The sequence below is a fragment of the Haplochromis burtoni genome, unplaced genomic scaffold, assembly GCF_018398535.1.
Source record: "Haplochromis burtoni strain Fernald_Lab_line unplaced genomic scaffold, NCSU_Asbu1 Contig_41, whole genome shotgun sequence".
NCBI classification, from domain to species: domain Eukaryota; kingdom Metazoa; phylum Chordata; class Actinopteri; order Cichliformes; family Cichlidae; genus Haplochromis; species Haplochromis burtoni.
The window spans coordinates 1,625,073-1,647,271 of NW_024582402.1; the positions used below are offsets into that span (position 1 = coordinate 1,625,073).

At 42.1% G+C, this 22,199-nt stretch overlaps 2 protein-coding genes across 3 annotated transcripts in view; one reads left to right on the forward strand and one right to left on the reverse strand.

The window, feature by feature from the left end:
• Positions 1-346: 346 nt before the first annotated feature.
• On the reverse strand, positions 347-6,412 carry LOC102309171 (BTB/POZ domain-containing protein 2). The gene is made up of 9 exons (XM_005920525.3): positions 5,858-6,412; positions 5,653-5,772; positions 4,303-4,459; positions 3,980-4,085; positions 3,687-3,884; positions 3,381-3,573; positions 2,823-2,910; positions 2,064-2,210; positions 347-1,420 (listed from the first exon to the last, which is right to left on the reverse strand). The coding sequence occupies exons 1-9, from the start codon at positions 6,376-6,378 to the stop codon at positions 1,259-1,261; spliced, it is 1,692 nt and encodes a 563-aa protein (XP_005920587.1). The 5' UTR covers positions 6,379-6,412; the 3' UTR covers positions 347-1,258.
• A 3,543-nt stretch (positions 6,413-9,955) lies between these two features.
• The window catches only part of LOC102308146 (protein unc-13 homolog A), a 33,996-nt gene continuing 21,752 nt past the window's right edge, over positions 9,956-22,199 (forward strand). For both annotated transcript variants that reach the window (XM_042220015.1, XM_005920522.3), the window contains exons 1-9: positions 9,956-10,330; positions 15,101-15,130; positions 15,333-15,432; positions 17,694-17,811; positions 17,902-18,025; positions 18,690-18,760; positions 18,931-18,985; positions 19,384-19,413; positions 20,680-20,893. In XM_042220015.1, the coding sequence (XP_042075949.1) occupies positions 10,309-10,330; positions 15,101-15,130; positions 15,333-15,432; positions 17,694-17,811; positions 17,902-18,025; positions 18,690-18,760; positions 18,931-18,985; positions 19,384-19,413; positions 20,680-20,893 (764 nt within the window). In that variant the 5' untranslated portion in view covers positions 9,956-10,308. The remainder of the gene's footprint in view (positions 10,331-15,100; positions 15,131-15,332; positions 15,433-17,693; positions 17,812-17,901; positions 18,026-18,689; positions 18,761-18,930; positions 18,986-19,383; positions 19,414-20,679; positions 20,894-22,199) is intronic.

Genomic DNA, 22,199 nt, shown 5'->3' on the forward strand with positions numbered 1-22,199 from the left:
TATATATTTAAAAGACATTTCTTTAGGATTAAACCAGAAAACAAAATGTATTTGGTCTTAAATGTAAATTTGACAAAAACAATGATCTAATAAAACTCAGATGATTATCAGATAGTGAGCAAAACTTTTTTTTTTTTACCCCTAACTTTTTTTTCCTCCTTTCTCTGCTTACTTTGAATTTGACTTCAGTAAGTGAGGTCTGGTAGTTAAGAGGATGATATATGTTCTGTCTGTGGTTGCAGGTGAACATTATTTCCTTCAGACTAGGGGAGTCAAATATTTTACGCTGTGGGTGAAGATTTTCTCCAGTTCTCTCCATTTTGCAGACAAAATACAAGGACGATAATTGTTTTTTCTTCACTCTTTAATCAATGCGCAATTCAAGTTACATATATAATGTTAATAAATGCCACTTTAATATACAACCCTCTCACTTCCATACAGAGACGGGAAAGCTGTTCCACCCACACTTTTTAAAACAAAGCATAAAAGAAACATATCTGAAGAGTTAGTGTGCATCCATACAACAACCAAATTAACATATGCAAGGCCAAGAAGTGCAAGGTTATCTTGGATATAGGCAACTACCAAGCAAGGACACAAGAAATCACAGATTGTACTGTATGTAGAAACCCAAAAAGTAATCATTCTTACCCCTAACCATATTGTTAAGATTAACATGAAGTTTGGTTCAAATTTACCAAGATTTCATAAAGCCTATGAGGTCTGTCAGTATGTGGAAGTTACAGCTAATGTGGGATTCTAGTCTGTACTAAACAGTGATGAGGATCTTTTCTTGGCAAATCTGATAAACTGTACATTCATACAGTTGAGACTCTCCTCTGTGTTAATGCTGTGGAGCACAGAAAGAGGAATCATACAGTTTAAGCCTTTATCAATCCACAGCAGTGACACTGATACTGTGAATAATCTGAGAGGCTTCTCCTTCCCTCTTGTTTCTAAGTGGAGTCGGTTCCAGTCAATTTCAGAGGCTGGTGTCAATATAACACAATGGGATAAAGGAAAGCCACTGAGAAGGAGAAAGACATCTCAAATGACAAGCTTTGACCCATGTAGTGACCTACAACGCTTCCAGGTTGTTTGCCTTCCCATGTTGCCAACAGTTGTGCGCGATATGGAGGGAGCAGTATGAAGTCTGACAGATTAGTCCCCAGTACAGCTGCTGAGGTGCGGCCCTGCGCTCGCTGGTGTCACGGTTGTCACATTTGATGGAAGATTGTTGCAATGTCTGAGGTGACTATGTGTAGAAGATGACCTCGGGAATCTGTCCGTCCTCTACGGAGGTTCCATTGTTGTTGCCTGCTGCGTAGCAGAAGGTGAAACATGTCTTTGTGCCAGTGGATGACGACTCGTGAGTTACCTTTCGCATTCCCTTAGTGCCATAATGAGAGTCTGGACCCTGTAAGACAGAAAATTAAACTCAGTTTTATTCACATATAGTGCCAAATCACAACAACAGGGAATAAAGAAAAGCCCAACAATCAAACAACTCCCTATGAGCAAGCACCTGGCAACAACGGGAAGGAAAAAACTCCCCTTTAACAGGAAGAAACCAGGCTCAGGGAGGGGCAGCCATCTGCCATGACTGGTTGGGGGTGATGGGGAGGGAAAGAGAGGAAAAAACACCAAAGGAGAGAGAGAGCCAGACATTGATAATAACTAATGATTAAATGATTCAGGGTCAGCCCTAATTATATGCTGTGAAGAGCCAATGAATAGAAGATTGTATGGGAAAAATACGCTTTCTCTTTCTAGTCCGTGTCAGTAGTCTGGTTGCAGCATTTTGGATCAACCACTGAAGACTTTTCAAGGAGTTTCTAGGACAGCCTGATAGTAATGAATTGCAGTTGTCCAGCCTAAAAGTAATAAATGCCATACTGAGCAAATGCAGGAAAGCAGTCCTACATATTTGTTATATACGTACAGTGAAGGACATGTCCTGGTCAAAATTTAAAAAATTAAACAAATTAGAAAAATATGCTGAACAGTGCAGTACTTATGCTTTCCTGCTTCAAGTATTAAATGTTTTTGACATTACATACCTTGAGTGTGGCACAGGCAGTGTAGTTGACATTGGGTAGGATCTCCACTGGCTCTTTGAACATGACTCTGAAGGTGTTTGCTGAGCCATCACAGCTGAAGCCTGTGTCGTTCTGCCCCAGCACTGTGTTACTGTCTGTGTGAATGATCTGGAAAATGCATATACCACCTCCATTACAACCAGACAGAAAAGTTTTTCACAATAACTGCTTGTTTACTCTGCTATGAATCAGTTGATGAGGACTTTGCAGTTTTTACCAAATGGTGTGATTTCTTTTCCCGAAGAGAAAACTCCAAGCGGACCAAAATGCATCATTACAAACCACGTGAGACTGTTCGGTCTACTTATTGCCTGAGATGCAATTAACAAAAATAAACATGGGAAGAAGATGATGTGCTCTGAACCAATGAATAAAAGTCTCCAACTCCAAGTGAGGCCTCAATTCATTCTCTGGCTAGCTGCTACAGTTTGTGCACTGTGCTGCATCCCAGAATATAAAGCATCCCAGGCTACAAGAAGGCATCTAGCTGAACTTGCAGGGTACACCAGGTAGTTGGGTTGGATTGAGGTTTGATCACATTATCACCACCAAAAACTACCCTGGGGTTCCTTTTGAACCAGTTAAAGGGTTCCTCTTTTTCCAAAGGGTCTCTAAAGGGTGCAGATTTTTTGGGCCATACGCAACTGCGATTATCATATTCACACCAAGGAGGAAAACCAACAACAATATGTTTAGAGAGAAAGGTTTTAAAGACCATACCTGTATGTTGACTTGATAATCTGTGGGTCCATGTATTGAGCCATATAGCCCAAAACCAACCACGAATATCCTTCTGTTTACAGAGAACCTGTGAATAACAAAAAAACAAAACAAATATATAGAATATAAACATGTTCCTTCTTTAGTTTTCTAGCCAGTACTGCATGTGATTATAGAAAAAGCTCATCAAACTGAGGCCGTACGACCACTGTTAGTATTATTAGTTACATCCAGGCCTCATTTCAATAAACTTCTTATCATTTTTTTCAAAGAACATGGTGAATTTGATTATACTGTCAATGAGGATGTTGAGTTAATGGCAGTGGATGGAAAAAGTAATTTTTTAAAAAGTCTTTTTTTTTTAAACTATGTAGTCTTGACTGATTTTGTATTTTGAAAAATTCTTTAATAGTATTTTTAATACTTTCACTCATTCACCTTATTAACCTTTTATTGAATTACTTGTCATATTTATACATGACGCCATATTTTCATATTTTACGTTTTTCGTAAAAAGACAGAATCTATAGTTATGGTTTTAAAACGCTCCTGACTCACCGTATGCGGTCACTTGTGCCGCTGTAGCCCCAGCGGCTCTCCACCTGACCAAAACGTGTGATGCTGCACTCCTTTCCGCGGAGGCAGCAGCGAGGGCGGTCAATGAAATCTACGTGTGGCTTCGGGTTGACTGTGAAGTGCAGGAAGAGACTCACCACCTCCCGGTCAGTCAGGATACTGGACTGTGCTGGACCTGGAGGGAAAGGGATGCAACCCGAGGACACACGTCAAAGACTAAATCACATTGTGTGTTTATAGGAGAGGGAAATGCTTTTTAAAAAACTGATTAAAAATGTTCCCATCCACCTGCAGCAAACTCTTCGATGGTCATGAGAGGGAACCGGATGAGTGTGAGAGCTTTTCCCAGGACTTTACGCTTGTTTTCGGGCGTTGGCTGCAACTGCTGCCTGTGCGCCTCGGCCTCGGCCCAACGAACTGCAGCACTAAACAAACGCACCTCCCTCACTCCCAGAGTATCTCTCTCCAAAACTGCCACCAGTGTGTCTAGAGAAGAAAAGGATGACAAAAAAATATTACACTGTTACTCTGAAATACAAAACTTGGACACAATGGCGTTCACAATAACAAAGACAAATTACCCAGATCTATGTCTGTGAAGCCTTCAGCGGCAAGCGCGTCTCCAGTGTTCTTGTCAATATTTTCCAAGCAGAGGCTGGCAAGCTGTGGCTCATCAAACAACCGTGCCTGAAATTACAAATTATTTTGAATACACAGATAAGTTAAAGGTTTAAGATGACAGCTGCAATCTGCAAAGGGTTGTAGCGTAGTTTATGCTTAGACATGTGTAACTTGAAGTTCAATAAGATGAACTAAATCGTTAACACATGCTCTGCACAGGAATGCTGAAAATACAGTATCGCACTCAAAAGCCAAAAGGTGGAGCCATTTTTCAAAGGCATACCTGTGTCAGCAGCATGAAAGCATTGTCTGCTCTGAGGTTCTTCTTCAGGAACTCCACACAGTGAGCCTCCAGGGCTGGAACTGCATACTTCTTTGCCGTATAGAGTGTGGTCATCACCGTCTCAGGCCCGATCTGGACTTCATCAGAGTAGAGAAACCTGCAGAAAGATGGCAGATTACACATGTTATTGCATTACAGTTACTGTGCATGTGTATATGCCCTAATATTCAATTACGATTATGAATAGCAGCAGATCAGACACAACATTAACAGCACCTGGCCAATATCTTGCCACCAAACAGCTCTGGCTCACTGCACCTGCCAGCTTACCTTCTTCTAACCTCAACACGTTTATTGACTGAGGTCACATTCCTCCACTGATGCAGTTCTGATGCCTGCTTTAAGCTATTGTCAGTGGGCAGGAGTCTGCACAGCCACTATGACCAGTATTCAATGAGCTGCAATGAACCAATCTATCATAACCAGCAACTACAGCAATTTTTAGATTTATGTGTTTTTGCTCCCCCTTGAGCCTTTGGTTATTCATGACCCTGTCACTAACTCACTGCTTAATCTTATGGGTTCCCAGTTCTGCCAAGGCCTGCTGGAGATGCTCCGACCCACTTTTCTAAACTTAGCAAAAAAAGTAAGGAAATTTGTGTTTAGTTGATAACTTAATTGTTGTAACAATGCTTCTTGGCAAATCCTTATACCATTGTTACAACAATTAAGTTATCAACTAAACACAAAAAAGCCTGTTTATTTCCACATTTGTAAGGAAGATGCCTTTGTGGGTTGAGCAGCAGAGGTGAGAGTGTGAATATCAGCCAGTGCAGTTGTGCTGGTCACTCTGGCATGAACAGCATGTCCAGGCTGATCCCACAAGGGTTCAGTGGGGTTGAGCTCAGGGCTGCAGGCCGGCCATTCAATCCTCTTTACTTCCAAATTCTGGAGGCAGTCTCTGATAAACCCCACTCTGTGGGAGCAAGTGCGGTCATCTTGGAGGATAGAGTTCAGCCCCAGACCAGATTTGGCAAGTTTTCCATCACTGCAATCCACAAATGCATTTTCACAACTTACAATCGTGGCACCACTTAAAGGGAAATAAGAAGGCTCCCCAACGGTATAAGACAAAGAAAGAAATCAAACACAAATGTCCTTACTTTCTGTTCTTTCCAAGAAGCCACAATCAGGTGCTGACCGTCCCCCATAGCCTAACATATCCCAATACCTCACAGGTCCCATTGTCAGGTGCCCATCCCTGTCATGGGTTTTAATGTTGTGACTGATCGGTATAAAACCACGCCCACTTTAAGGTGAGCGTCGTGTTAAAGACACTCGGCTCCTTACTTTAGCAAGGCCAGAAAGGCAGCTGGTTCCACATCTGGGAGCTCGATCTCCGTTGACGTGGTCGCCATTCCCCCGTTGAACATGGCATCAAACACTGCGCTGCCCACAGCCAGAACGAACCTGACAGCAGCAGAGACAGAGGCAGGGATAAAGTCGCTTGCAGAGCTGCTTGCAGAGCCTCTTCCCCCCCACTTAATCCTCTTACCTGTGTGCCGGTATCCTTTGAACTCCCATCCCCTTGCCCACTAAAAAATGAACGTCACTGAGCACCTCGTTGTTGAAGAGGAAAGCGAACCTCTCTTTCACGGTGCTCTTCGTTGCCTGCCAGTTGTACACTGGCTCTCGGTACACCAGCACGGAGGCGGCCGCCGGAGTGGCCGTCGGTGCCGCCGCCGGAGAGGCGTTTGACGCCGCGGTGCTTGCCATGTTGGACGCCGGAGAGGCCATTGCTCCGGCTGCCGCAGCACCTGCCGCAACGGGCTGCTGCAGGGAGTTCTGCGCAGTCGGTTGAGTTCCGGTCGAAACACCGTTGCCGTCTCCCCCTCCAGGCCCAAGCTGCGGGTTGGGCCGCCTCGCGGCTCCCTGCGGCCCCCCAGCTGCACCGACCCCTCCGCCGTTGGATGCGGGCATGGAGAAAACACTGTTGCTGGGTTGGCTGTTTCCCAAAGGACCCGGACCAGAGAAACTGAGGCAAGGAGGCCTGCCGCTGTTGTCTCCAGTAGCCATCTTGAACCCAGAGTAGGCGTAAACAACACACTTCCTCTGTTTATTTATTTCTAGCAGGCTCAACAGTCACATCTGCTTTTTGCTTCCCCCTAGCGTTTATCACAAGTATTGCAAGCTATAATCTGCACCAGTGGGTATTTTTATTGTTTGCGTAATACCTCTTTAAACCCCCACCCCACACTTGATTAAAAGCTATTTATTCAATAATCAGCAGTGGAGAACACTCAAGCGTGATACAAGAAACAAAACAGTGCACAACCATGCAACTAAAAGTAGTACAGAAAATGATCTGAGAGAACACAATATTATACTATATTTGTGAGAAGAATGTGGAATATTTTGTAAGTTAATATCGTAGCTGCCCAAGCAATTTATTTCTAAACAAGCCAACAGACAAAATTCTTGAGCCACACCTCATTTCTTTATATTTTGCTTCCAAGCGGCCAGACTTTCTTGTATGTGTACCTGGCAATTTTCAAAAGAATGCTGAATGTTGAATCAATCTGCAAACAAGGCAAAAGATAACACAGTTTGACAGGCATAAAATAGAATTTTTGCAGTGATTAGGTAATATATATATATATTATATATATATATATATAATATATATATATATATATATATATATATATATTATATATATATAATATATATATAATATAAAACATATATATAGAGAATAAAATGAATAGAATAGAATAGAATGCCTTTATTGTCACTATACAGTTGTACAATGAGATACAGAGCATCTCCTACTCAGTGTAAACATGCTGGGGGGGGGTACAGTTCTGCAGCGCTATGTACATATGGACAGTATTAACATAGGGAAAAACATATATATATAAAATGTACAATATACAAGCCGTAAGTAATGTGTAATAAATAGTGTTATGTATATACAGTTGAGATAACTGATAATAACAGAGAACATGAGAGATGCAAAGGGCTGAGGTGCGCCAAATCACAAAAGAACTGGTCCGAAAGGTACCGTTGGGGGTTGATCTAACAGGCACTAAAGTGTCTGACTGGCAATAACTTCATTTTTCAGTATGAAAGTGATCTCAAACACACCGACAACACAGTGAACGCATACCTGGATAAAGAAAAACACACAATAGAACACTATCAGTCATTGACTGGCCTCCCCAGAGTCAGACCTCAACACTATTGAAGCAGTGTGGGATCATGATGAAAGAGAAAGGAACAAAAGGCAGCCAGAGTTTATATTTTGTAATATGGATCCACTTATATGTCTTTTTAACCTGACAGATAAGTTTATTTATATCACGTGCATGTGCACCAATAATAATTAATTTTCACAAGACTCAAAATAATGATGATAATCGCTTTTTTGGATATTTGCTTCATGAGCAGCTGTTCAGACGACAACATTTTTTATCACCTTTAACTATTTCATGTATATACTCTTGCACACATTAGCTGTCACTTGGCACTGTCCATATTTCATCTTACTGTTTCTTAGTGTGACTCAACTGAGTCTATGTTTTGCAGTCTTTGCATTTCACCACTTTTACCATCTGCCTTGCTTGTCATCCTTTGACAAACCCCTGAGATGCATGTTTGATAGCGCCTATTCCACAGCAAAGCCCTTTTTTCTGTCTCCATCTCCATTGTGACACTTTCTTTGTCGGTCTGGCAAAAAACAAAACAAAAAAAGAGATTATAGCCAATGTTGTAGTGCTTTATCCACCTATAACACACATTTACAAATTTGAATGTGCTTGAATGTGTGCTAGGCTTGTTCTCATGGATGCACAGGGGTGGACTAATGAAACTCTAGTCAAAGAGTACGACACTGTACCTGAATAGTCCTGAAACTGTAGAAAGATTTCGTGGGAATGTTAGACCAGATGCTTTGGATGTGGACCTATGCTTGCAGTAATAACAAAACACTTTTGAAAGAGTTGCATCTGAACAAACCACAGGACCACAGGAACCATGTACTGGTTTGGTGTTGAGCTCTTTGACAGTGGCGGAGAGTTGATGATTTAGTCTTGTCTTGCATCAACAGGACCTGGGCAGCTTGTAGTCATTGAGTTGACCGTGAACTCCTCTGTACACCAAAGTATTCTAGAGTCAAATGTTAGGCCATCTGTCTGACAGCGAAAGCTTGGCTTAAACTGGACCAGGAATGTGATCCCAGGGAGGCACAGCAGCAAATCTACAATAGAATGGCTGAAAATAAAAAACATTTTGTAATGGCTCAGTCAAAATCCAGACCTCAACCTGACTGAAAACCTGCAGTGGGATGTTAAGAGCACTATCAAATTCCTGCAAACGTCAACGAACCGCAACAACGCCGTAAAGACGAGTGGGCCAAGTTTCCTCCACAAGGATGGGAGAGACTGATAGAGTCATACAGACAATGATTACTCCAAGTTATTGCTTCTAAAAGGCTTCTATGAGGCTTCTATGTTGTTGGAATTAAATAATTTGCTGTGCCTCAATAATGCTATGCTTTTTATTAATAATAAGTGTTATAAAGTTATATAGTGTAGTATTAAGTGGACGCAGCCCTGAAAAATAAAGGCATGAGACCATGTGTCCTTGGGGAGTAGAAAGCTGCAGACTCTCACTCACGCTTGCCTTGGAAAATGTAGATAAGAGGGGACCATCTCTAGTGGAAAGTTACTGAGACACTGTTGTTTAGACTAGAATGGTAGTATAATAGTAGTAGCTTCTGTAATAAAACTGTTAGGGGCACACCAGCATTTTGAGATCCACGGCAGCGTGTCATGCAGGACGCATCTCCCTTCTAGAAGTAATGTGAAAGAGTAATAAAGTGTTAAATGGTCTACTGAGCAGTGTTTTGTCTTCCATCGGATGCCTCTGAGGAATCAAAAGAACTCGGTGTAGTGTTGATATTTACAGTGTGCATAGATTCTCACAACCTGCTTCTTCTTTCTTTAAATATTGATGTTATTGTTGATCATCTCAGGTAGTATTTAGCTAACTTACAGACTAGATAATTTTTTAGTACTTCCTGATGTGTAAAAGCTTAGGTTGGACAGGGTGCACTTTCTTTTTTTACCATGAGGGTACAAAGTTCTGTGGACAAGTGGATGACCTCCTGAATATTTTCAGCGGATACTGCAGTGATGCTTTTTGGGGGCTGCACTAACTGACAGTTATACAGTAAAACTCTATTTTCAGACTGATTTCTGAACATGATAGTGGATCTGCTGTGAAACCCCTATCAACACACCGAAAAGAGGGCTAAGTTAAAGGGTTAGGTGCTATTGGATGGGATTAGATTATTTACTTCATCACTGGGTGTATTTTCCATATGCATGACTTAAAAAAAAGAAGAAGAAAAAAAGACCACGGATGCTAACTTGCTAAATGAAAGCGCCACCTGATGTTGATGTTACCACCTGATCCAGCCTTGGATGTGAACTGAGAAAAATACTGGACAACTTTCTCTCTGAAGCAGTGAATGGAAATTCCTGGTCGCCATATTGTTCATTGAGTACATTACATCATCCAAAACGATATTATTAATTACCCCACCTTCCCGCCTCCCCTTCTGGCTGCTACTCATCACCCGTGACGTCAGGGCGGCACGGCGCGGGGGAGCTGTCCTCGCGCGGAGGGTGCTGCTGCTGAAACAAGATGGCTGTGCGCGCAGGAGGAGCAGCGGCGGCGGAGGAGAGCTGAGGCAATGCAGAGGAGGGGGGGCGAGGAATTCACTTCTGTGTGTCTTTCTTGTCCTGCCAAAAGAGCAACAGCCCCGCAGAGGAGGAGACGACACGCTTCCGAGATGGTGCTGATTTGTTTCCGTTACCTTTTACGGTGACGGTTTTTAACGGGGCTTTTTTATTTTTATTTTTTTTAAACGGACGGACTGACCAAACAAATCACGGAGTCTGAGTAGAGGACAGCCGGGGACGCTCAACACCGCTACCAGAGATGTCCCTGCTGTGTGTGGGAGGTAAGAGGGGAAATGAAAGAGGCCGTGAAAGCCTGCGTGTTTCATGTTATTGAAGTATCACTAACTGCACCAGCTGTCTGACAGAGCCTGCGGGCTATCAGCTCCCAGCAAAAGTGTGTATGTGTATGCGTGTGTGTGTCCCGAGCTATTGTGCTGAATAGTCATTAAATCTCAGAGCAGAAACAGTGGGGAACACCACTGGGATACTTTCAGCAGCACCGTGTGTGTTTGTTCAGCGCTGTCTGTGCTCACGTGTGTCTGACATGAAAAAAGAGCAGTTGTGACTGTTTGTAGTAGAAAGCATGAACGGGCTCTTTGACTTTCTGTAAGCCCGGGGAGAACCGCTGCTTCCTCTCCCGGCTCGCACTGTTGCGGTTGCCCGGTGTAAGCCTGCGTGTGTGTCATCCACTTCATTCATTCATGCGTGGGCAGTCCAAAGAGGAGGAGGAGGAGGAGGAAGACGAGGAAAAGCCCCTGCCGCTGCCGCACCCCTCGCCTCCTCCTCCTCCGTTCACCGTGAGGGAATACTGGCTGTAGTCTGGAGGTGCGCGTCACTTCTGCGCGTTTTCCCTCAAGCGATGCGTCACCTCCTCCCACCAGACTCCCCGAAAGCACCTGATGCTGATACTGTTGCCTCTCCGCGCGATGAATAAGCATCTGCTGTGATTGCTCATAAGCTGGAACCTCCAGCTTCACATCCAGGGCGCGGTGAACGCACACGAGGAGAGGATGAGAGAGGCGGGGGGAGATTTTACAGAGACACGCGGTTGTTCTCAAGTGCGTTTTTGGCATATTTTGATGATAGATTGGGGCTGAATCAGCAAAAACTTGCCACCTCAAAAAACCCAGAACTGTTTAAAAACTGTAGTCAGTAGATGGAATTTAAGCAAAATTGGTGTTGAATAGCAAGTTGTCCTCTAAGAAAGTTCCAGCCAGGGCTCGCAGTGTCTTGTAATTATTCATCTACATTGCTCTGGTCTTTAAGATGCCATGAAACATGAAATGAAACTGAAGCTTTCAGTTTAAAGTCATTCCATAATAATTTAATGGGTAGCTGCTTTCTACTTTTTACATAGCTTAAAGGTGACGTGTAAAGAAAGCCCAGATGAGCCTACATGCACAAGTGCACTACTGAATATTTGTAATTTTTACTTGACTATTGACTTTTATATCAATTCTCTAAAGCTGTGACTAATACAGCCTCTAAAACAGATCAAGGGTTTGGCTGTAGTGTAGACATACAGTGTATGTGAGCTCTAGGCAGCGTGTGTGTTAGTGGCAGCGTAAGGACAAAAGAGAAGTTAAGTGGTTCGTGAAGTCACCTTTGATATGGCAGGCCCATTATGGATGCCAGCCCACCACATCTTGTCCCACCGGGTCCACCCACTGACTGTTCCTGCTCTGAGTCAGTCCCAAGTGTCATTAAGACGCTGAGCGTTATTCATTCATAAACACTGGCTGCGGCTGTCAGTGTTGTAGTCTACGAGACTTGGCAGCGGGCCCTTTTTCTGTTCCGCTTACATCATTCATGCTTACCTGACTGGAGCTATTTCTGGCCTCCACAGTACTTCATGCTTCTCGAATAGGCAGCATTTCTTTGGCGCATCTGCTGACCAAGCAGAATTCAGACACTGATACAGATTAACTCTGAAAAACTTGGCTTCTTTTCCAGCAGATAGCCCACATACTGTACTCTGAAGTCCACTTATTCTCCCTGTCCTCTCGATTTGGACACTAAATCAGGGACTGACACTATCAGCAACTGCAGGGGCTGCTGCAGATCTCATGTATATGTGATTCTTCAGTATAAAGCACTGTCTGTCTGAGTCATGTCATCCCTCGTTTCTGTCACTGGATGGCTGAACTCAGCTCACCGACAATCTATTTTATATTCCCTGACAGTTCAAGATGAGGCGTTTGCTTGATTCCCTGTCGAGTCTCTTTTTTCTTGGCAATCCGCTTATATCTATTAAGTTAGACTCTGCTGTGGCTGCAGAGGTAATTCCTGAATGAAGTTTCTGCCTGAGGAAACTGGGCTGTGCAAAATTTACCATTGAGTATTTAAGATTGTGCCACATATTTGTTAAAGAAAACCAGCGAGCTAGAAGTCGTTTATTCACACGATGACTGTTGAAACAGCTTTGACTTCACCCATAACCTACAGTTCAGACAAGCTGGTCATAAAATCTTATGACCATAACTGCTAATCATGGTAGATGTATAGCTTTTAATAATTCATATCAATAAAGCTTTATTTATATAGCGCCAAATCACAACAGCAGTCACCTCAAGGCACTGTATATTGAAAGGTAAAGGTGGTACAATAATAGAGAGAAAACACCAACAATCAGACAACCCGTGGCAACAGTGGGAAGGAAAAACTTCCTTTTACCAGGAAAAAGCCCCTGACGTAAGACAATAACAGATACATTCTGGAAAGATTGACATATATCATGTTGTATATGTCTAATGAAGTGTCATCATTCATCTGGGAGCCTGTCCTGATTTCTGGCACACCAATTGCATGAAAACTGCTGGCATGTCAGAGATACATACCAAAAAATAAATAAATAAAAATTTTATTTATTGTGCTGACAGCTGAGTTGGCGTGCAGCTGTGATGAAATGTTGTTTGCAGAGTATTTCTCATCATAACGCTCACTGTCAGAGAGATTTATGATTGCATGCTATCATTAAGCTTTAGCTTTCTGCCACTGAAAATCCAATTCACTTTTTATTGATCCTTCTTTTACGTACTGCTGCTTTTCCGGGGCCGTGTTAGTGTTGACATTAAAACACAGCAGGAGGCAGGCTCTGATGGGGTCTTCCCAAACAATGTGAAGATGTAACATTGAATCAACAATTTCATTTTCGGTTTGTTTTTTACAGACATCAAAAGGAAGCAGAGTGTCAGGGCAAAACAAAAAAAAAAATCAATGTTATTGCAAATATGATAACCCATTGTTTGGATATTTATTTGTGTTTAGCAATAAGAATGGTGGTGGATCTTAACATTACTCTCATTGCTGCAGGTGTGTGCGAGCAAGCGTACACACCTGCTGATGTAACAGCGTGCCACTTGAGTTTTTGTGTGCGGCACGAAAGAAGCGAGAAATAGAAACATACAAAAAAAAATAAAAAATGAAAGTGCTCTGCTGACTCAGAGCAGTTTTTATTTTATGGTGGTTGGTTTCTGTGTGGACAAGCCTGGTGGAGAGTATTGTGAAGTAATTTGTGAATTGGTGTTAAAATAGTTTTTGTTTCAAAGATCTGGTTGCATAATCTAGCGAGGCGTTTTATTAACATGTGCACACACATGTAGTGTGGGGATCTGCATGGAGGAGAGCGAGTGGGTAGTGGAGCATTAAAAATGTATGGGCGTTACGTCAGGGCTGGTAAAAAGGTGCTGCAGAGAGAGAGAGAGAGAGGAGAGCCTGGGCTTTAACTGTATACTGAAAAATCACACGTGGTGAAGGTGGAAATGTTCCCTTTGAAAGCTCGTACAATAAACCACAATCAAGCCATATAACTGAGCTCCTGCATTATGTTAAGGACTTCATAATTAAATCACTTGCTTTATATGTGCACTGTGTCTACTACTGGGGAATTAATAAAATTGAATAAACACAATTAATAAAATTCTAGTTTGGGTTTCAGTTTAACCCTTTCCACCCTGCTAGTCCCTGTATCAGGACGATATACAAGCCCATTTTACCTAACACTCACACTCCAATTGATGCACCAGGGGTAGCTTGTGGTTCAGTATTTTGCCCAAGGGTATTTGGACGTGCAGACTAGAGAAGCTGGGCATAGAACCACCATCCTTCTGATTAGTAGACGACCCGCTCTGTCTCCTGAGCCACAGCTATCATTGGGCAACACAGTGTTTTTAGTGAATACACCTTACTGATTTAACTTGGTGCGTGATGACTCAGAAGCAACACCGTCGTGCTTGATTTCTGTCGCATCAGATTCTGTAGAGTTGCAGCTCAGCAACAAAAGCACTGCCTTTTAGGCTGAAGTAAAATTCTTAGAGCAGAAAAGTAGTGAAAATAAAAACAACAAAGTAAAACTAAACGGGAAAGGAATTAAAAATGACTTACTAAATGTATTTAAAAAATGGATAGAATATCATTTGTCTGAGGCTGCTCATTGTTGTGTAATTGGAAAGCTCATTAAGTGTTTTCTGCATGTGTTCTTTCTCAGACTAAAAGGAACTGAAATTAATAGGATGCATTTTATGGGTTAATATGCTGTAGTGTTACTGCTCTAACCCATGAACTAAAATGAGACTGACATCTGAGCTCTATCCCGTCCGTGTATTAGCATGTAGATGCGTTGTATTTGCATTTTCTGTATCCCACACTGATGAAACTCAGCAGGACATCCGTGTTTTTCATTGCCAACTCGGCTGGAACTTATAAGCACCGAGTTCAAGTCTGGATCATTAAAATTTAGCTTCCCTGAGTCAAGACTTGAGCTATTTGTGTAAAATGTGGATGTTTGCTGTGCAGTCGTCACCAATTCCATCTGATTGAAACATTGCGAGGCTATTTTTTTCTTAATCTAATAATGCGATTAATTTATGCAGTAATTTGTTGTGATTTCATGTTATGTGTGTTTTACTAAAACTCACACTGTCATTTCTTGTGCATCGCAAGCATCCCCGTGTTGTCGGATTTCAGTGCAAAAGCTAAAAACAGAAGACACATTAGCATGGCAACAGATGGTGTTCCTGTGTGTCACTGTGTCCCTCTCTGTGTTTTCACAGTGAAGAAAGCCAAGCTGGATGGACCCCAAGGTAAGACCTGGGATCCTGGAAGTAACATGAGGTGCAGGGGCAGAGATATAAGTCTTTAAAAAGACTGAGCACACATTGTAAAGTCAAAGAATAGAGGGACAGGAAATCTGTTATTGTGTAGGAATACAGTTGAAGAGAGGGAGACTACCTTATTGTTTTCCATTTTAAAACACCTATTTCTTCTTCCCTTTCTCCTCAACAGAGAAGTTCAACACTTACGTGACTCTAAAAGTACAAAATGTGAAGAGCACAACCATCGCTGTCAGGGGCAACCTGCCCAGCTGGGAGCAAGACTTCATGTTGTGAGTCCTTTGTCATCTTCTGACAAAGCTTCCTCTCTTTCTCCTTCTGTACTCTCCTCTCTCTAACTGCATTCTCTTTCCATCCTCCCATCACACTCTCAACTCCAGCTACTTGAGTGCTTTCATGATGTTTTTCTTTTTTAATCTCAGCTTTTCTCCGGCCCTCTCCAGTTTTTCAGTCCATCCCAAGTGCCCTTTATCCCTGTATTGTTTCAAATATCTCTTCCTCTCTGCCTACAACTGCCTCATGCTCTTTTTCATCTGCTCTCCCTCGATACTTCTGCCCATCTCATCCTTATTCTCAACCTTGGCTCCTTCCCAGCCCCTCTCTCCTCTCCTCTCCTCTGTCATTTCCTCTAAACACATCTCCTTGTTATTCATTTTTTCAGCCTCTCCTCCTCATCCTCTCTGTATTTTATAGTCACCCCAGCACCCCTCATATTCACAGCTTGCATTAACAATCTTTATTCACTTTAAAATTAGTTTGTTTTGTCTTATTTTACTTAGGATATAATTGGTGGTTTCAGCCAATAAAATATTACACAACACTGAGTATTTTTCATATAGAGTGATCCAGCGTGGTACTGACAGAGTGGCAGCATATGGGTGATAAATGGTGAGAATCACTTAGCATGTGGGATGCAGCAGGCAGGATTACTGCGGCGTCCTGTGCATCTGTATGATGGTCGGAGGCGTTGAGTGGTGTGCTGGGGTTGCATCAGTGAAGCTGCGTTATGTAATGTTTGGGCTGCAGAGAGCGCCTCATGCCCCCACTCAAACTGTCTTTAAATGACTGTGCCCCCTCAGTCACCACCATGAATCAAACAGGCACTTTTCTTAAAAGGAGTCACCACCGAGATGGGAAATCCACTCCCTCCATTTCTTAATTAAAGTTCCCGATTTCTCCCTCCAGGCATGCGATACAATCACCTCCTCCACTGCCTTCATCACATTCTTACCCTCCCTCCCCCTTTTTATGCCTCACTCTCACTCTTTTTTTCTGTCCTGCTGTCTTGTAAATGTTTTATGGTTCATGCTCACATCCCAAAGGAACATGTTTTAAATTTGTCATAGCGGAGCCCAAAAGCAATTACTTGTGTTTGTTTAATGTGGGGAAAGTATTTAGATTCATTACTTAAGTAATACTACATGTAAAACAAAGCAAAAGTCATCCAGTACACTAGAATTTAAAAATTCTTAAGTGTTCATGGCAAAATAGACTTATAGTAAGTATAAATTGTAGACCTACACTCACTGGCTGCTTTATTCAGTACACCTGCTGAACTGCTTATTGACACAAATATTGAATCAGCCCATCACATGGCAGTAACTCAATACACTGAGGCATGTAGACATGATCAATATGACCTGCTGATGTTCAAACTGAGCACGAGAATGGGTGAGAAAGGTGACTTAAGAGACTTTGAAAGTGGCATGAATGTGGTCTGTTGGTGTCAGAAGGGCTGGTGTGACTATTTCACAAACTGCTGATCTACTGGGATTTTCCCACACAAGCATCTATAGGGTTTGCAGAGAATGATCCTAAAAAGAAAAAAGCTGATTCACACAAGCTCGTCAAAACCCGACAACAGAAAATTGGAAAAATGTTGCCTTGTGCTGTAATAGTCTCAATTTCAGTTTAGGCTCATGATAGTAGCGCAATGGTGTGGGGAATATTTTATTAGCACAGTTTTGGGTCCGTTAGTACCAACTGAGCATTGTATACCCATCCTCTGATGGCTGCTTCCAGCAGGATAACACACAATGTTGCAAAACTCAAATCATCTCAAACTGGTTTCTTGAACATGACAGTGAGTTCACTGTCCTTCAGTGACCTGCACAGTCACTAGGTCTCTATTCACCTTTGGGATATGGTGGAACAGGAGATTTACATCATCTGTGTGCAGCTGGCAAATCAGCAGCATCTGTGTGATGCTCAAGTATATCAGGCATACCTTTAAAAAAGTGGCTAGTGAGTGTATAATAATAGTTGTTACGCAGGAAAAATATTTTATTTGACACTGATATGTGAAACAATGTGAAAGTGTCCTAATTTATAGTTACACAACTGTGCCATTTAATCTACTAACACAGGTTTTTTTTTTAATCTGTTACAATGTTTTGCATTTTATAAGCTAATCATATGTTCCTAATGAAATAGTACAGCATTAGTCTCTTTAATGCTCTTAAAGTCTATAGACGCATGCAATAGTCAAACTCTTTGTCTGGATTTTGGACTTGAATTTTCTTTGTCTTCACAGTGAAATTAACCGCCTAGACCTGGGTCTGACAGTAGAGGTGTGGAACAAAGGATTAATCTGGGACACCATGGTTGGCACTGTGTGGATTCCACTTCACAGCATCCGGCAGTCCAATGAGGTTTGACGCTAACCACGATCACAACTTTAGAAATAGCTGTCAAGTGGTGGTTGAGGACTCTTCACTCAGTTTTATGTTTGTGTAATGCAGGAAGGTCCAGGGGAGTGGCTCACGCTGGACTCTCAGGTCATCATGGCTGATAATGAGATCTGTGGCACCAAAGATCCCACCCTCCACCTGGTTTTACTCGATACGCGCTTCGAACTGCCTCTAGGTGAGAAATCAATATTCACATCAAAACCAGAAACTGTCAGTTGGTGGGAAAAAATGAGAATTTGAAATTACAGGAAGTCATCAATCCTGTTGGCAACCGGGGGGATATGGAGCAAATAAATTATGTCTGTTGGTACATTTTCACAGCAAACAGTGATAAATGAGAACCAATAATTTCTGACTGATTAATTAAGCTGACCTACTTTTCAATTCTATGTTTGAGAGGACGTCGTGTGCAGATGTGTGTCATGGAGGGCAGTGTTTGTGCTCTTCTTTTCTCGGTGATCAAGCTGTGTTCCACTTAGCATTGATTAGGTGTCATTTTCATGCTGTTTCCCCTTCCTGTAGTCAATATTGCACACCTGACTCCACAGTTTGTGGACCTGACCTATTTATAGGTACTTGGCTTTAGACCTGTAAGTGGAGGAGGGCAATTTTCAATGTCACTGTATCCTAGTTAGACCAAAGTTTCCAATCTCAAAAATATTTACGGATGGCTTGTTATACAATACTTTGTCTTCATTTGGGTCGCCTTTCATTTGTGACATAGAACAAAACAGTTCTTATGCAGACAGTCCTGTGAAAAACTATTTTAAGTGCTTATTTAGGAGAAGCTCTGTTTTTGCTGTGTTTGTAAGTGAGCCTTTCTCGCTGGTTGTTTGCAGATATCCCAGAGGATGAAGCACGGTACTGGGCCAAAAAACTGGAGCAGCTCAATGCCATGAGGGACCAAGATGTAAGCTGTTACCCAGTTTGATTTAATATCCCTACGGCACATCCGTACTTTTTAGGAACAAGCCAACATGATTAATTGGGGGAATATTTTGCAGTTTACGAGATGAAATCCAACATTTTCTCCACTTCTGTTTCATTATTTTTCAATTATTCTCACGGTCTCGGCTCCAGTACTCATACCAGGAGGAACAGGAACGCCCTCTGCGTGTGCCAGGAACCCAGTGCTGTAAGTAACCCGTCGCTGTTTTTACAAATCACTTTGTGCTTAACAGGAGAATTATGTGTCTAGCTTCAGAGATGTAATTAGTTTAAGATCAGCATGTGCATGGTGCATATAACCACACGAGGGTTGTTGAGCATAAGATGGGGAAAAGGGCCCGGATATCTGCACTGTAAAGAGATCGATAGCGTTATCAGATATCCAGAGGCGAGCTCCTCCAGAATCCTCTGTGTTTCGACCATTAACTCCGTCTGCAAGGCTTGCTGAGCCAGCTGTCTGGAAACGCTTTCCATTCACCACCTCCATCTTGGAAATTTGAAGTGTTTAATGGCACGGAATCATGTTTACGTTTTAACACCGGTATAATTCATAATCAATACTGACATCCTCCTGTTTCCCTGCAGGTAACTGGAGTCTGTGGGGAGACCAACAAAGTAAGTGTACATACACTCACACTTTCTAAATTGCTTTGACTCTGCAATCCATCATTAGATTTGAAATCAAGCAATATGATCAATGGAGCGCTGACTTTGAGCTTCAATTTGAGGTCGTTTTCGTGTAGTTGTATATCGGGTGAACTGTGTTGGAGTGATTGTGATTTCAGCCACCTCTGAAAGCTGTGAGGCTATATTAAATTCCATATGTGGTAGTCACAGCAGTACAAACAAATATCTACTTCCAGTAGCAGTGTTACTTGTTACTGCAGGTAATAAACAGACCTTTGTTTACGGCCATGCTGGTAAACAAAAATGACTTCAATGACAAAGTTTACATATTATTTCAAGTAATTTCGATGAACTAAACTTTTAACATTAGTTACTGTTTTATGTATTTATTTTATACAGTGATAGAAAGAAAAAAAAATCAGCATCTCATTGTCCGGACATTCAAATCTACACAAAAAGTCTCCTTTGTCTCGCTTCCTTCCTGACTATCGCTTTCTCTCTCACTGTGATTAGCAGATGGTGTTATATAAGTGCCTTTCAGACTCACCCACACAACTGCAGCGATTCATCTCTCTTCACTCAGATTTAAAGAAAGGAAAAAGCAGGGAGTGGGGTGTGATGATGGATGCTGAGCTGATGGAGAGGGGAGAAACAGGCAAAGAGAGAGAGAGACGGGGGGCACACGTGGGGGACATGAAGTTTGATGCCTTTAATTAGTGTTTTTACATGCCCAGGCGGATGAAGATGAAGGTGCGAGCGGTGCAGCGGCTGCCTCCATCAGTGGCTTTCAGAGTGCAAAAGATGATGGATAATGATGAATGATTAATAGATAGCTGGTTTCTCTTTCGACTGCTTCAGCACTGTTCAAGTCGGTCATCACTTCCCTCTGGGATTTTTAATCTAATCCAATCTATGGACACCACAGAAAAGTAAAGCGTCCCCTCAGCAAGCGGCATAGATTTACATTCGGGAGGGTGAGAGGGAACATGCTGATATTCGTCGTGTGCTTCATGTTTCACTTCACTTTGAATGGCCTGCAGTTTATGGGTGTAGCTGGGGTTCAGCGGCTCATCTTTATTATCTGTAATTACCATAGTGTAAAAAATTGGTTTAGTGCTGATTAGAGCCTCTTATCTCTATACCACATGACGGTTTCATTATTTTCATGGTAAATTATTCTGAATTTCTTCTTCCGGCTATAGCAAATTGTGAAGTTTTTTTTTTCTTGCTATGAATGTGTGTGCTCCTCTGTAGATGAAGACCCAGATAGTGCTGTGGATGACAGAGACAGCGACTACCGCAGTGAAACCAGTAACAGCATCCCCCCTCCCTACTACAGCACATCCCAACCCAACGCCTCTGTCCACCAGTATCCTATCAGCCACCAGCACCGCAACTCCAGAAGCTTCTCTTACCCTCGCTCTGGCAACAGCCATGACCTCGACTACCACCATCAGAGGACTGTCAGGTGTGTTTCTGCTTTGGTGTAGGCGTGTCTGTCCCAACAGTACCATGGCTGGCAGATTAGATGTGATGTTTAGTTCAGCTATAACCAATTTTGTCGCAGACGTTTTGATCTTCTATAGTAAGAAAAGACACAGGGGATATTAAAAAAAAAGTATTTTTCCAGGTGCCTCAATAAGCCACGACAATATGATAATGGCCTGCATGAACAATACCTGGCACCTAAGTGGAAATCAGCCATGAATCATTCATGAATCATTCATTAATTCATGTCCGCCTGTGCTTTTCCTGCTGTGACAAGTCAGAAAGTCCTGTTAATGACTCAGTACAGTTAATGAAAATGTTCAGTGTCTTTGGTGCACATGCAAGCCTTTCATTGTTTTTTTCAGACAAAAAGCTGCATCTGTTTCAGAGTTGTTTACAACACTGTTAGACCTCTCAACATTTACATATCTTCCACAGAGTTAGAATGAAAATATACATTCATCCACACTCTGCTTTATGAATTATTCAGGTGGCAATCTCATGGTCAATACTGCACATAAGATTAGCTGTCTCTGTGAGTGTATTGGACAGGGCAACCTCCTCACATCCCCGCACATCCTTCTTCATCTCTTCCTCTCAGCTCTCTGCACTCGCTCCCTCTCTGCACTTTTGTTTTGTCACCGTGCTCACCATCCCTCCTCTCTTCACCATCTGCCTCTCCCTCATTCATCCTTTTTCTTCTCTGTGCCTCTATTTTGTTTTTAATAACCCCATTCATCAAATAGCATGAATAAGTTTTCCCCATTTGTTGCATTTCTTGATGCTTTTTTCATTTTTCCTTGGTCAGCTTTCTCGGGGCCTCATACCTTTCTGTTCTGCTCTATTTCTTGCTACTTGTCTGGTACTTTTGTATCCCTGGTGCTTTTCATTGATTAGCCATCAGCATTATTTCAGGCGGCCTCAAGACATGTAGAAAAGGTATTTTGTTGAGCTGTCTAGCAGTGTATCAGCCATAAAGGGCTCTAATACAGTGCTCTATAAGCATTTTTAAGATAATAGTTCATAGAGGGATGGTAAACCATTTATTCTACATATGCCTAGATACTCACTAATATACATGTAATAATAGCATAAATTATAGTGTATGTATGTTTATTATAAAACTGTCAACCTTTTCTTAGTACCTTGGGTACTCTCCAGGCAATGCTGTCTTGCATTTTTATATTTTTCTCTTCTCTTCTCTTCTCTTCTCTTCTCTTCTCTTCTCTTCTCTTCTCTTCTCTTCTCTTCTCTTCTCTTCTCTTCTCTTCTCTTCTCTTCTCTTC

Bases quoted from the DNA above. Each gene is read 5' to 3' on its own strand.
- LOC102309171 (XM_005920525.3), bottom strand. From the start codon at position 6,378: ATGGCTACTGGAGACAACAGCGGCAGGCCTCCTTGCCTCAGTTTCTCT. The intron at 4,086-4,302 runs GTATGCCTTTGA...TTGTAATTTCAG, and splicing joins CTTTCATGCTGCTGACACAG to GCACGGTTGTTTGATGAGCC. The intron at 2,211-2,822 runs GTATGGTCTTTA...TGCATTTTCCAG, and splicing joins ATTATCAAGTCAACATACAG to ATCATTCACACAGACAGTAA.